Source organism: Ursus maritimus, unplaced genomic scaffold, assembly GCF_017311325.1.
Source record: "Ursus maritimus isolate PB19 unplaced genomic scaffold, ASM1731132v1 scaffold_31, whole genome shotgun sequence".
Classification (NCBI taxonomy): Eukaryota; Metazoa; Chordata; class Mammalia; order Carnivora; family Ursidae; genus Ursus; species Ursus maritimus.
Window position 1 is genome coordinate 19712663 of NW_024425675.1, and position 13315 is coordinate 19725977.

Here is a 13315-nt window from a genome sequence, read left to right on the forward strand (position 1 = left end):
CTTAGTTATCCACGGTCATCACTTCGTGCTGAATTAAGCCTAGAACCCGGACCTTCTGATTTGAAGTCAAAGTTTGTTTTTACTTAGTTGTACTGGTAAAATTGGATTTTTCTGAGTAACCAGAGTTTAAGGCACTAACTTTTCTTTTCTTTTTAAATTCTAATATAATTAACATAACGTGCAGGACACTAACCTTTCCAAGTAAGTAGAGATTTGTGATTATAGCAAATCATTAAGAGAATATAGAAATTTTATGTGCTAATATTAATCAGGTAACTACCAAAATAACACATTCTATAAAAATCAAACAAATGCAAAACTAGAAGCTAATTTCTGATATTCTATACTTATCTAGTTCACCTAAAACTGATTCCCTACTGATTTATACATACTAGTTTTTTTAAGTGTGAGATATGAATAAGGTAAAACAACTATGGAAAATGAACACTTCTGTATTAGTCTCCCTAAAGGTGCCCGTGTCGGTTCTATTAAGACAAGTTTCAACAACTAAATTAGATGTCTTACTATTTCATCATCAAAAGATGCCTTAAATCCTATACTGGATTTTCCCCCATCTCCTGCCACGAAAAATGTAAATAAAAGTACGGTCTCTAAACATGTTTAATAATTGGAATTGATAGAAAAATTAACAGTACCCTAGCCTGAGCTACATTTTGGTCAGGCTTGTAAATTTCAAATCTTCCTCCAATGAAGAAAGATACATGAAGGATAAGAGAAGGGCAGGAAAGCTCAATCTTCTCTTTCATTATGTCCTTTCTCTGCTCTCCTAGGATGTCTTTCTCATCTATTTGAAGATCTCTAGGTGAGTTTCAGCATCTTTTTATTCATAAAGACTTTATGTAACAATCCCTACTGATTTAAGTGTGGTAATCTAAAATGTTTTCTGCACTGAAAAGCTTAAAGCTGCAAATATGGTTTTTACCTTTTTCCAGTGGGGCAGTCTTGTCCAATTCCATAAGCCAGAAGAGCTGCGGATGGTTCATGGATTAACCGCAAAACATTAAACCCAGCAGCTCTGGCTGCTTCCCTGCGGACAATTTGCTTTCAATGAATTTAATATCACAACATGTTCAAGTATTTTCTTGACAAAAAAAATAACATGTGATATACTAAGTAAGGAAAAGGAAAGCTCTCAAAAATGCCCATGCTTATAAACTTAAGAGATTAAAACAAATTTATAATACATTTTGGAACTTTCTGGTTTTTTTTTTTTTTAAGATTTTATTTATTTGACAGAGAGAGAGACAGCAAGAGAGGGAACATAGCAGGGGGAGTGGGAGAGGAAGAAGCAGGCTCCTAGTAGAGGAGCCTGATGCGGGGCTCGATCCCAGAACGCCGGGATCACGCCCTGAGCCAAAGGCAGATGCTTAACGACTGAGCCACCCAGGTGCCAAGGAACTTTCTGGTTTCTTTAACTTAGGGTCACAGTTTTAACATCCCACAAGTTCAAGTAAATAATGCAATTATTTGTCCCAGAAGCAACTCAGATGCTTGCAAAGTCCCATATGAAACTCTATCCTCAAGGCAAAGGTATGCATGCTTGCCAATTATATTTGCATAATGACCCATACAAACTAAACCCAACTTTTTGTTTAGATGTGAAGATCTAAGGTGAAGAAATTATTGCAAATATTTTCATTGCAAAAAACTGTATTTTTATGTAATTTCCATATAAACTTCGATTGTATGAAACCACGGCAAAGCAATTTACAAGCATCAACTTAACCTGGTAATTAAAAAATTTCCAATCAAAACAGCTAATAAGGTACAACCAATTTTGTGTTCTCTTGGCATTTCATAAAAGACAGGAAATATTAGTGATCATTACTAGACTTTTTACCATACTAATTACATATGTAAATATATGCATCTGTTTACAAATACAATTTTATTTCCTAAGGTATTTTCAAATACAATTTTACCTTTTACTACACTACATTATGAAATCTTTATTTCCTTTAAGCAAATAAGATTAACTTACCCAAGAGCATTTTTTTGCTTTTCTCCAAAATCAAATGGAACAGTAATAACTACATCATTTGCATCTGAGCCCAATACAGAATGTGCCGTTTCTGTGTATGAAAAAATATAAAAATAAATTCCAATGACAAAAAAAATGTCATGATACTTAGCAGTTTATTAATTTGTGCCAATGATCTTCTCACTAAAGATTTTCCAGTTCACCTGACTGCCCACCACTCATTTTCTTCTCTGGCTCTTTATTTATTTTCTTAATTAATTTTTTTTTAAAGATTTTATTTATTTATTTGACAGAGAGACAGCCAGCGAGAGAGGGAACACAAGCAGGGGGAGTGGGAGAGGAAGAAGCAGGTTCCCAGCAGAGGAGCCTGATGCGGGGCTTGATCCCAGAACGCTGGGATCACGCCCTGAGCCGAGGGCAGACGCTTAACAGACTGTGCTACCCAGGCGCCCCTTTTCTGGCTCTTCTAAATCGTGCAAAACTTCTTGTGGTTTTGGAAGTTTGTGGATGTGAAACTAGGTACTTTCCAAAAAGCCTGGTTCTTAGGCTTCAAAATTTCAACTACCTCCCAAATTAGACTGGTTCCATTAAGAATGAGCTTCTAATGCATCAATGTGAAGACAAGCAGCATGTTAGTTAAACACATTAAAAGGCTGTCTTTCATCCCACAAACTCATAATTCCAGAGCTGAAGTGAGCCTTATAAATAATCTACTCCAGAATTTGCCAAACTGTTCCACAGCATGCCACTCAGCTTCAAGCCTTCAGTGGAAGTGGTGATAAGCCAGACGTACTTCATTGGCCTAAATAACTGTTAATCTTGAGCAGAGAGATAAAATACTCACTCTTCACCAAACTTATTTGGACACTTCAATTTAGGAAGCTGTGAAAATGCTAACCTGGCCCAACTCATTAATGTTACTTCTAAGGAAACCAAAGTCGGGGAAGGAAGTCAGTTAAGGGTACACAGCCAGGTAGTGGCACAGTCAGGTCTAGTGTTAGGTCTCCTTCATCTGCTCAATCACCCTGCTTCTCTCCAGATCAAGAAACACCTCTAACTTTTTTTACAGTCAACTTTTAAATTTCTAGATGAAATTTGCTCAATACCTTTCATCTTACTAAATATCAGTCTGGCAACATCTTCTGGGTTAACAAACTTTGTTCCTTCTCCAGTATCTACTTCGTATCGTAACTTTCCATTTTTTTCAATGACCTATAAAGCAAATTTTAAGGGTGTTAAATGAGGAATAATTTTAATAAAAATACAAAGTTTCAAAATAATATAATAGGTTATGACCTTGGCAATTACTTTGTGTAACAGAGGGGTAATAACAGAACCATACTCACTAAACATTTACTTTCCGTGATGTATTTCTGAGCCTGCGGATCATCAGAGCTGTCCATAAAGATAAAGATAGTTAAATTTAAAATCAGTATTGTTGATGTGTAATATTTAAAGAAGACTATATTTTTCAATACCACTGAACAAATATAAAAATACAAAAAATTATCAAGTTGGTTGATATTAACAAATCATGATACAGAGGATAGGATTAAATGGATACAGTATTTACAATGGTTATAGTGACTCTATTAATCTTCACATTTGAAAGTAAATAACTCTTAGTTGTTCTGATTTTCTTATTAACAGATGCTATACATCTGGGGGTAATTTTTCATAATATCAGTGGTTTTATGTCATATACTCTCTTAACTATGATCTTGAAGACCCAATCACTGAGATGAAAAGGGCAAAAAAAAATTTCAAAGTAAGGGTAAACCAGAATATCTAACACCGTCTTTGTTTCTTGGCTTCTGAACATGAATCAACACCCAGTCAAAAAACTGAGCAAAAGTATGTACGTTATATATGGAAAGGTGAAATATACTGCAGGTAGATAGACCTATAACGTCCTATACAAAGTAAGTAGTAAATGTGTACGGCAGTGAAAAAAATTAACGATGGGTGCAATGTTGCTCAAAATACCAATTTGTGCAGACTACAAAAAGTTCGTATCTATTATTACAATACCTAAGTGGGGTTAATTTGGCTGGTATTATTTTAGACATAAGAGGCTCATAGAGAATCAATGACTTACAAGCTAATAACGGGCAGAGTCAGTACCCAGTATTCTCCAGCAGGCTAGTGTTGTTTGCACTTTACCAGCTGCCTCCTAGTAAGAATGTAAATGACTAAAGTACTTCTGTCCCTTTGAGCAGTGATAGGAGTCTTTGATCCTTGGCTTAATTTCATCTAGAAATTAAAGTAAACCCTTTCAGTTAACCCTTCTTCCAAGGGGCTATAGCTGTTCCATTCAGAGATCAATTTTAATAAGAGGAGTTGAAAATTAATAGTGACTATCTGCTACAGTTATTGAACATCTGGGGACCCTAACCTGTGTAAATAAGAGGAAGACAAAAGGGGTTTAAGATGGACTAATGCGGCTCAGAAATCTGTCTAGAACACTTACAGATTCCCCATACTTCCTTCTCTATTACTGAAAAATTGATGGAGAGGAAAACAGGTAAGGAGCTTGCCCAAAGTCACATGGTAAATTCATGGCAGAACGGACTGGAATCCAGATCTTTAATACAAAGTTTAGTATTCTCTTCACCTAAGCCCTCCCTTCCTTTGTCTAAATCCAAATTTAGACTACATCCTGGACAACTATTTTAAGAATAAGAAAAAAAGATGAAGTCTACCCATAGTAATTTTTTTGCACCCATATTTCAGCATGACACTTACCAGCTGTTTTCTTCAGAACAGAATTCTAGTCTACCAGGACAATTTACCCTGTTATCTGTTAACTATCTGGAGCTATCTAAGACAAGATAATTTGCCAGGAAAGAGCCTATATCATGGAACCTAAAGAACTTTTAGAAATGAAAAATTATTTTTCAACTGCCCTGCAAAGAGGGCCATTCTCATGTGAGGACAGGAAGCACACACAGCTCTTAGGGCCAAATACAGGCAAGACCCTGGAGATGAGCTGGTAAAGAAAAAGCAAGCAGAGTGTGGAGGTGACGACAAATGGTCATGGATATCGCCAGAAAGTAGCGGACTGACCCACAAGTACATACAAGTAAAAACTTTATTTGTCCACACTAGGATTAAATCACTTAACAGAAACACAAAGGACGGTGGGAAGTTGGCATACACAGCACCTCATTTACATCATGGTCTTTAGGAGGCAGAGTGTTAACCCCACCACCGTATCACCACCTCTACAGGCAACGCCACTTTCTCTTCCTCGTCCTTCCTGAAATGTCTCTTGCACCGTCAGCAGGCTGTCGGACCTGGCACACAGCAGCACTAAAGTGCCCCAGGGTCTTCTTCCCCATTACTGTCACAACATAGTGCCTTCCGTGTCTGAAAGCGTTTTTACATTCATCTGTTCATTTGGCCCTCACAACATTCCTGTGAGGTAGGTAGGAGAGTTATTCGCTTCTCCCTCTGTAGATGAGGAACCTGAGTCACAGAATGGTAAAACGACCTGCCAAAGGACGGGCAGGTCCGAATGGCTGGGCCTAGAGCTGAGGCAGGATTTCTGAGCTTGTTCTCATTCGTATGTTCTCTGCTTAACAACATTTCACCTCTTTTTCTGTTTATTTCATTAAGAACTTTCCCTTTAATTTTATTCTCACGTTAAGGTTACTTCACCCAAAGATTTTCATAATACTACCTCCTGAATTTAACTCCACTTTTGCTCTTTAGCACTTCTCTGATCTCAAATAAATCCCTGCCTATGTACTTTGCTACCATTAATAGATTAATATAGTACAGGCCTAACTCTCCTTCAAGTACTTCCCTGTTTTTCCAGAAAGTCTACGTATCTACATTAGTGTTATCCAGTTATAAATGACACACATCCCTCCATATAAAGGCCTAAAACAATTGAGAAAATGCACATATATAGGTATATATCCATTTCACTGCCTTAATATATGCTTCTTTAAAGCAAGGAACCTATATATGGTGTAGTATTTATTTAAACTGAGTATATTAATAAATATTAATACTACAGGATGCTTCCTTAAAATACAGTTGTTACCAGTAATTCAAACATACAGTATGTAGCTGTGTCTGAAAACACAGCAATTAAAATTTCGCTCTGTCTTTTTTTTTGTTATGCCACTTAACATAGAATTTTTTTAGAATTGAAAAGTACTAGAAAAGTCATCTAGTACAAATCTCTCGTTTTAAAGAAACTGAGGCACAAAAAGGGCAAGTCATGTGCCCAACATCACAAACTGTGACAGGGTTAGAACCCAGTTCTAACTGGAGTCCAGTGTGTCCTACACCAGCTGCTTTCTACGTTCATCACCCGTTCATCAGAGCAGCTTGCTCACTTGCCATCTATTCATGGTTCCCAGTATATTCCCACTATCGTTTTGACTATTTCTCTACCTATCTGTATTGTCAGCTTTTAGGTAAGCACCCAAGCGTACAAAATATAAAACAAAATCTCTTCAAACATGCCCGCACTTGTTTTTTTTTCGTTGTTTTTAACCTGTAGACTGGAGGAAAGCCTTTTAAATTCCAAGGCTCCTATTTGTAGTTCATAAAGTACTAAGTAAACCACTTAAAAGCTTTAAGTTAGTTAGTTTAATCATGGCCAGTAATGGCATTCCTTCTAGAGTAAACTGGAAGTATGGCTCAACACCCTTGTTATCTCCTAGAGGAAGTGTGTATGTTTTGGGGGAAATGGGGAAGTGTTTGTTGAGGACTTTGTGCGTGAAAGGAGTTATCTACTGCAGGCAGTCTTTATTCACACCATCCTCAACTGTTTCCCAAGCTGTGCTCTTCCACCATATGCCATTAACAAGGGAAACTTTTGTCTACATAATATGAGAAAAAGTGACTTTGGAAAGTTCCCTAGAAGGAAAGTTTTCAAGGGCTTGACTTCTGTAACATACAAGACAGAAAAAAAGGCTAACAGAAAAGAATGAAATTAGCTAAAAGCATTTAGAGAACAGATTCTAAATTGTTTCCAAATGTTGTTCAAATGACACCCAACCTAAAGATACGTAATTATGCATATAAAGGGACCCAAATGATATGGAATGCAAAGAATTTACTTACATTAAATATTTTATAGAACAGCCATTACCTCATTATGAAGATTATCAATATGGATCATAACACACAACTGTGGCTCCCTGTCTGTTCTGAATTATATCCTTATAGTGATAAGACACTAAGAACTAGTAAAATGGAGGGAATGACGGTTTGACCATTGAGTGCTTACTAGTAGGTAGGTTATAGACACAGCAGTGAAAACATAAGAGAATAAGGTACAAATACATGTATCTATATTAGTCTAATGAGCTATATAGAGGGATTAAAAAAATGAAGATCTTACAAGAAGCAGTCAGATTAAACTAGTAAAGAGTCAAGCAATGAGGTCATGGTATACACCATAATTCTATAACTTGTCAACAAATGTGCCTTACCCTAGCCTTACCTTGGCCAAGGTCATATGCACGAATAACTTACATGTGTATAGTATGCAGTGCTTTTAAACTTTTAAACCCTTTCACATCTATTAGCCATTTGATCCTCACAACAACCCTGTGAGGTAGGCAGGTCAGGAGTTATTACCTAGCCCCCATTTTACAGATGAGGAAATTGGTGTAGAGGTAAACTAAACTGCCTCACGTCAGTGGGAAAGCCACAGCTAACTAGCTCTCTGGACTCGGCTCCATCTGTTTTCTATTAGACCACTCTTCACACATCCAAGAGGTCTTTCAGTTAGTGGAGAAGCTTGGGAAAAGCAACTAGCACGGATCTTCCTGCCACTCTGCGTTTTAATGGTTCATCCACTTTTTTTCCCGAAGGACCTGTAAAAGGAGCCAGGGTACCAAAAGGCAGGTGTTGGAACTGGGCTTCTACCAGTTTAGGAAAGAGACACTTGTGTAATCAATTCCTAACTTTTGGTATTTGAAATTAACCTTTGAAGCAATTTTTCAAGCCCTAGCTGAAAAGCACCGGTGGCCTCTTCCACTGCTGTTGCCAAGCGTCTGACTGCGATCACGGCATCCCTGCGGAGCTCGTTGGCAGTGTCTTGCTGGGCACTGGCCTCCTCACCAATAGCAATCAGCCTGTCCAATTTTTCTTCCTCACGCTTTGAAAGTTCTCGTGCCAACCTCCTGTTTTCTGCCAACTCAGCTGCAATAGTCCTGGCCACTGACCGCCTTCTTCGCCTTGCCCACCTTGGAGGGGGCTCACTGGTCAAAGGCCTATCCCCACCAGAAACAAAAGGAACTCCGGAGGAGATGACCGGAGGCCGCTGTGTGGAGGCCACCCCAGGAGTGTTTCGGCTGGTACTGGCGCAGGGACTGGGCTCACCGGACACACCCAGTCTGGTCATGGGGCTGCTCTGACAGGGAGCAACTGCACCTCTGAAAAGGTGGTGGGAACTGCTGTAGTTGGGGGTCCCTTGAGAGCACCCTGAAAAACAAAGCAACAATGTTGCAAAGAGGACATTCCTGCTATGGAATGCTTGGAGCCAGCAGCAGAGCTGAGAGACAATTACAAAACTCTGGTAGTTCCTGAAAAGGCCTCTTTCCACAAGGGGCTGGGAAGATTTCAATTCCTTGATCTGGACACTCTGGCCGACTGTAATCTTACCTTCAAAACCTCCCCGCTGACTTCCTAAACCCCTTTCCACGTAGCCAGCCAACCCAATCTCTATTCTCACATTCCTAAGCACCCACTATAAATAATGCTAAAACGAGTTTGGTTCAAAGAGTACTTTTTCCACATTTAAAAAGTTCTAATACCTTATATACCTAGAGTCATTGCTTCTGAAGACCTGGAGCCCTTTGTCTTACCAGAAGGCTTAAAAAACAGAAGGCATGGGGCAGAAATACAGACAATGTTGAAGAGAACACCATCCAAACATATAACTGCTGTTTAGAACCAAGTGACTCTGGCACCCCAATCCTTCACATGCTTGGGAGTTACCTGCACCCGAGGATTCATCCCAGGAGTCCTCAAGGTCACTGGTTTCTCGCGTCTGGTCACTGATTCTCAGTTGACAATCCTCATCTGATTCTTTAACTGTTTTCAAGATAGGCTGATGATCAGCTGCCTGAGTCCTTTTTGCTCTGAGAATGCTGGCTCCCTCTTCCCCTGGGGTGTCAGAGGCCACTAAGTTCTGATCACAGTGCTTGGCCCAAGCAGCATCCTCCATTAAGTTGTCTGGGTCAGTCACTATCTGATTTCGGAGAAGCTGATCCAACGTATCATAAAATGGACAGTGCGGTGGATCACCCATACTTGTGGCATGGGCAACATACGCCTTTAAATACAATGCCTTCAGAACTTTAAACTTGGAGCGACACTGACGTTCGGTGCGGCGGAAGCCTTCCTGCTGCATTCGCTTAGACACAGCCTGATAGACATCTGCATTATGATGCACAGTCTGGAGGCGCTGGATATACTCTGCCTCGCCTAGTATGGAGAGAAGAGTTCGTGTCTCCTGTCTGGACCACCGGATGCCCGCACTGCTATTGGCACTGGCCATAGTGGATTGGGAAGGAAGGCTAGCTGCAGGAAGGTCCTGGGCAGCAAGGTGCAAGTCTGAAGGTGTGGGGAAGCTCTGTGTGCTCTCAGTGTACTTCCAGGAGCCAGCCGATTCTTCCCTCTCAGGGCTAATTGTTGAGAAGCCAGGTCCAAGGACCGCATTTCTGGCTGGAAGGCCACAGGGGAATGAGAGTTACAGGGAGGATGTAAGGATAATTGTGGCAGCAAGTTAAGTGGTGCTACCTGTGAGTAGGGTGCAAACAGGCAGGATGCCAAGACTAAGAAAGCCCAGCTGTGAGCGTTCGCCCAGGAAAGGTACTGGACCAGGGGCTCAAAAGGGCCTTACTGGCTTGGTAAAAGGGGACTGGCTCCTCCACAAAAGACAGAGTGCTTCTGAGGCCGAGACCTGGTACAACTGTTTATGTGTAAAAATCACCATTGTCTTGTGAGGATGCTGAGGGGGGGAATATCTGGGCAATGAGACAGCTCACTCTAGAGAAGTGCCAGCAGGACCATGGTGGAACAGTAGGTCTGAAGAGCGCTCATCCTTTACCAGCCTTGGCCTCAACAGCATGCTGTAGCTATACATATTACCATCTGACTGTCACCACTGCACTCTGTTAAAAGGTAACTTTTAGGGCCAGAAAAGTCAGCTTAAGTTGTTCCTGATAATACAAAGATTTTGTATGATATGGCAGAAAACAACCATATCATTACTCTGATTATCTGCCCTAAAATAGCAACATAAAACAGGGCTACTAGGAGATCTATGGAAATGTTCTGTATTTTGATTGTATCAATGTCAGTATCCTGGTTTTGATACTGTACTCCAGTTCTGCAAGATGTATTATTCTGTAGTATTTCTTACAACAGTATGTAAATTTACACTGATCCCAAAATAAAAAGTTTAATTGAAAAAACCCTATATTACTGGTCGCTTATAGTGAATATAGCTTCAAAGCCCATCTAGAGCTCCCTGCTTTTTTAGAGATTTTATACCTTGCAAATTTTTGACACCAACTAATTTATTTTCAATATGCTCGACACTCAATTTTGTCAACACATAAATGGATACAGGGGTATTATTTATCATCACAAAAATTTAAATTCTCTCCAAAATACTATCATTTTAGACTTAGTGCATAAATACTTTAAGGAAAAAAATAAATCAAGTTCGGTTTAACTAAATACAGGTAAGGGATAATAAAAAATATCTGTATGTACGAAAGAAATAGATATTAGATTTAATCCATAACCCCCAAATCCCAAGATCAACATGGGACATTTATACTTAAATTCTCAACTGAACAAAGCAGAAAGGGAAGAACCCGGGGCAAAGGGTTAGAAGTCCTGAAATGCAGTCCTATCTAGCTCACCTCCCTAACTGAGCAGTTCCATAACTTCATTGTGCCTCGATTTTCTCATCTACAAATGGGGAGGAATAAAACCTGCCCTACCAATCTTTTAAGGATTTGAAAAGATTAAATAATAGATGTGAAAGCACTTTGAAAATTTAAAAACACTGTATCAAGCATTACTACTCCAGTGAAAATGAAAACCCCTAATTATTATGGTAATCTATAATTTGAGGAGACAGAAGTCTGGAGAAGCAAGCCTCTTTAATCTTTTAATTAAAGTTACAACAGATGATTAACCTGATTCTTACTTAAGACGTTAATTAAGCTGTTTCTCTAATGATTAAATTTGTAAGCCAACTGGAAAAGTTAGTTCCCAGAAAGTGTCACAAAAGGACCTGAGGAAGAAAATCAATAGCTTTATATAAATTATGGTCAATTGTTACAGATTTTGCAAAATTCAACTACAGTGCAGAAAAATCTTTGAATTCCCACAAAATCTTTCAAGTTCCCTCTGTCATGTGAAAAGGTGAAAAGTCCGAATTACCACTTCTAAATGAAACATTATCAAACTATACAAATGTTGGCATTTATCAATAAAAACAGACCTCTGAGCAAAAAACAAATATTTGAGTGAATCCCATCCTCGAGAGGATACAACACTAATCATCAAAAGAAAGAGCCTACTGGGATAATCTCGGAAATGATTCAATCATAAAGAGCAACAAAAAAACCAAACTGATGTCTCTAGTTTCATTTCACATTATGTTTAGAATGTATGAACACATTTTATTTCTGTATGTAAAAGTATTACTTTATTCCGTACCTTCTGCCAAGGATCTGCTTTACTTTCACTACTGTATTTGAAATATTTCTTATTCTACTTTGTTTTGCAGCCAATCCAACAACCTGAAAAAGAACAGCATATTACAATGCATGTAATTTTACTTATTTCAAAATACAAGAATGAGGGAAATAGTACCTCTTCATTTTCTGTATAAGCAACAACAGCTGGAGTAACTCTGTCACCTGCATCATTTGCAACCACATCAGCCCGGCCATCCTGGAAAAAAAACCACACAACTATATTAAGTCTTTTGGGAAAAAAAGAAACACAAAAACATATATATATATACACACACACACACACACACACACACACAAATATATAGTCTCATCAGACATATGTGGGCCAGTGTTACCTTGCCATACCTGTAGAAAGAAAAGCTCTGTATCAGTATTTTAAACTTGCAGGTTTAATTGCCATTATTAATTTCCTAGATTTTATGTAAGATCAATATTCCACAAACAACTGTCTCATTTTTTCAATATGCTCTGCATAGTCAATAATTGGATCAAACATAATAACCTTGTACACAATAAGGCTTATTACATCACCCTTTCTAGTTTTCTTTCCTCTCTGACAAATACATTTTTCTTCCTTTTTCTACGTATGATGAAGTAGCACTAAATCCCTTTGGTTTTTCCTTCCAAATCACTTGACATTTAAAAGCAAAACTAATATCAGGGGAGTTCATTATTATTGTTCCTTCCGCCTCCCTCCTGATGAGAAGCAGGCTACAATTCCCTGTTAAGCCCTCTCATTCAAGAAAGGTCAAGTCAGTAGAGCATACACCATCAACTCGCTTCACGCGCTTCGCGGGATTAACAACTCCAGTTCCAGACCAAAACCACCCGGTCCTTTCCTGGCCAACATTCCAAAACCTCCGGGTGGGAAATTCAGGCCCACCTCCCGGCCCCCAGCGGCCCGGACGTCCCGGGGGGCCGCCCCCTCCCAGCGTCCAGCGCCCAAGAGGTCCTCGAGACCCCTCCGCGCCTCCTGCGGCTCTGACGTCCCAAGACCTCCCAGGCCTCCTGCTGCCCTGACATCCCCGGGACCGCCCCTCTAACGGCGTCCAGCGCCCACGAGGTCCTCGAGGCCTCTCCGGGCCTCCGGCGGCGCTGACCTCCCCAGGACCGCTCCTCCCCGGCCTCCCGCGGCCCTGATGTCCCCGAGACCCTCCAGGCCTCCTGCTGCCCTGACGTCCCCCGGCCCGCCCGACTCTGAGCCTCCAGTGCCCACGACTTATCCGAGATCCCTCTGGGCCTCCAGAGGCCCAGACGTCCTCAGGGCCGTCCCCCTCCAGGCCCCCTGCGGCCCGGACGTTCCCGAACCCCGCGCACCCGCGTCGTCACGACCCTCCGCCAGAGCGCAGCGGGCTTTCCGGAGAAGCTGCGGAGGTCCAGGCCGGGACCGCCCGGCCCTTCGCCTCCAAACTTCCCCTCAATAATGCTTTTCCGCACGGCATTCCTAGGCCGGCGACACGCTGTTCACAACCCCATAGAAGACCAAAGGACTTGGCCCGGCACCCGGAGAACTGGGGAGCCATCAGCCCGGAGCCCAGCTCCCCCAGTCCCTTACCTTATAGAC

At 40.6% G+C, this 13315-nt stretch overlaps 1 protein-coding gene across 3 annotated transcripts in view; it reads right to left on the minus strand.

Moving 5' to 3' along the window:
- Positions 1-13315, minus strand: part of LOC103664188 (heat shock 70 kDa protein 14) — a 38718-nt gene that overhangs the window by 23953 nt on the left and 1450 nt on the right. Inside the window, exons 1-7 of one of the 3 annotated variants that reach the window (XM_008692017.2) lie at positions 11711-11793; positions 8969-9697; positions 7954-8452; positions 3349-3397; positions 3109-3214; positions 2003-2093; positions 944-1048 (exon numbers count right to left, since the gene is read on the minus strand). In XM_008692017.2, the coding sequence (XP_008690239.1) occupies positions 944-1048; positions 2003-2093; positions 3109-3214; positions 3349-3397; positions 7954-8452; positions 8969-9530 (1412 nt within the window). In that variant the 5' untranslated portion in view covers positions 9531-9697; positions 11711-11793. Of the gene's footprint in view, positions 1-943; positions 1049-2002; positions 2094-3108; positions 3215-3348; positions 3398-5079; positions 8453-8968; positions 9698-11710; positions 11794-11866; positions 11948-13315 lie in introns of those variants that run through there. The other 2 variants (XM_040645384.1, XM_040645385.1) reach the window with 2 other exon arrangements.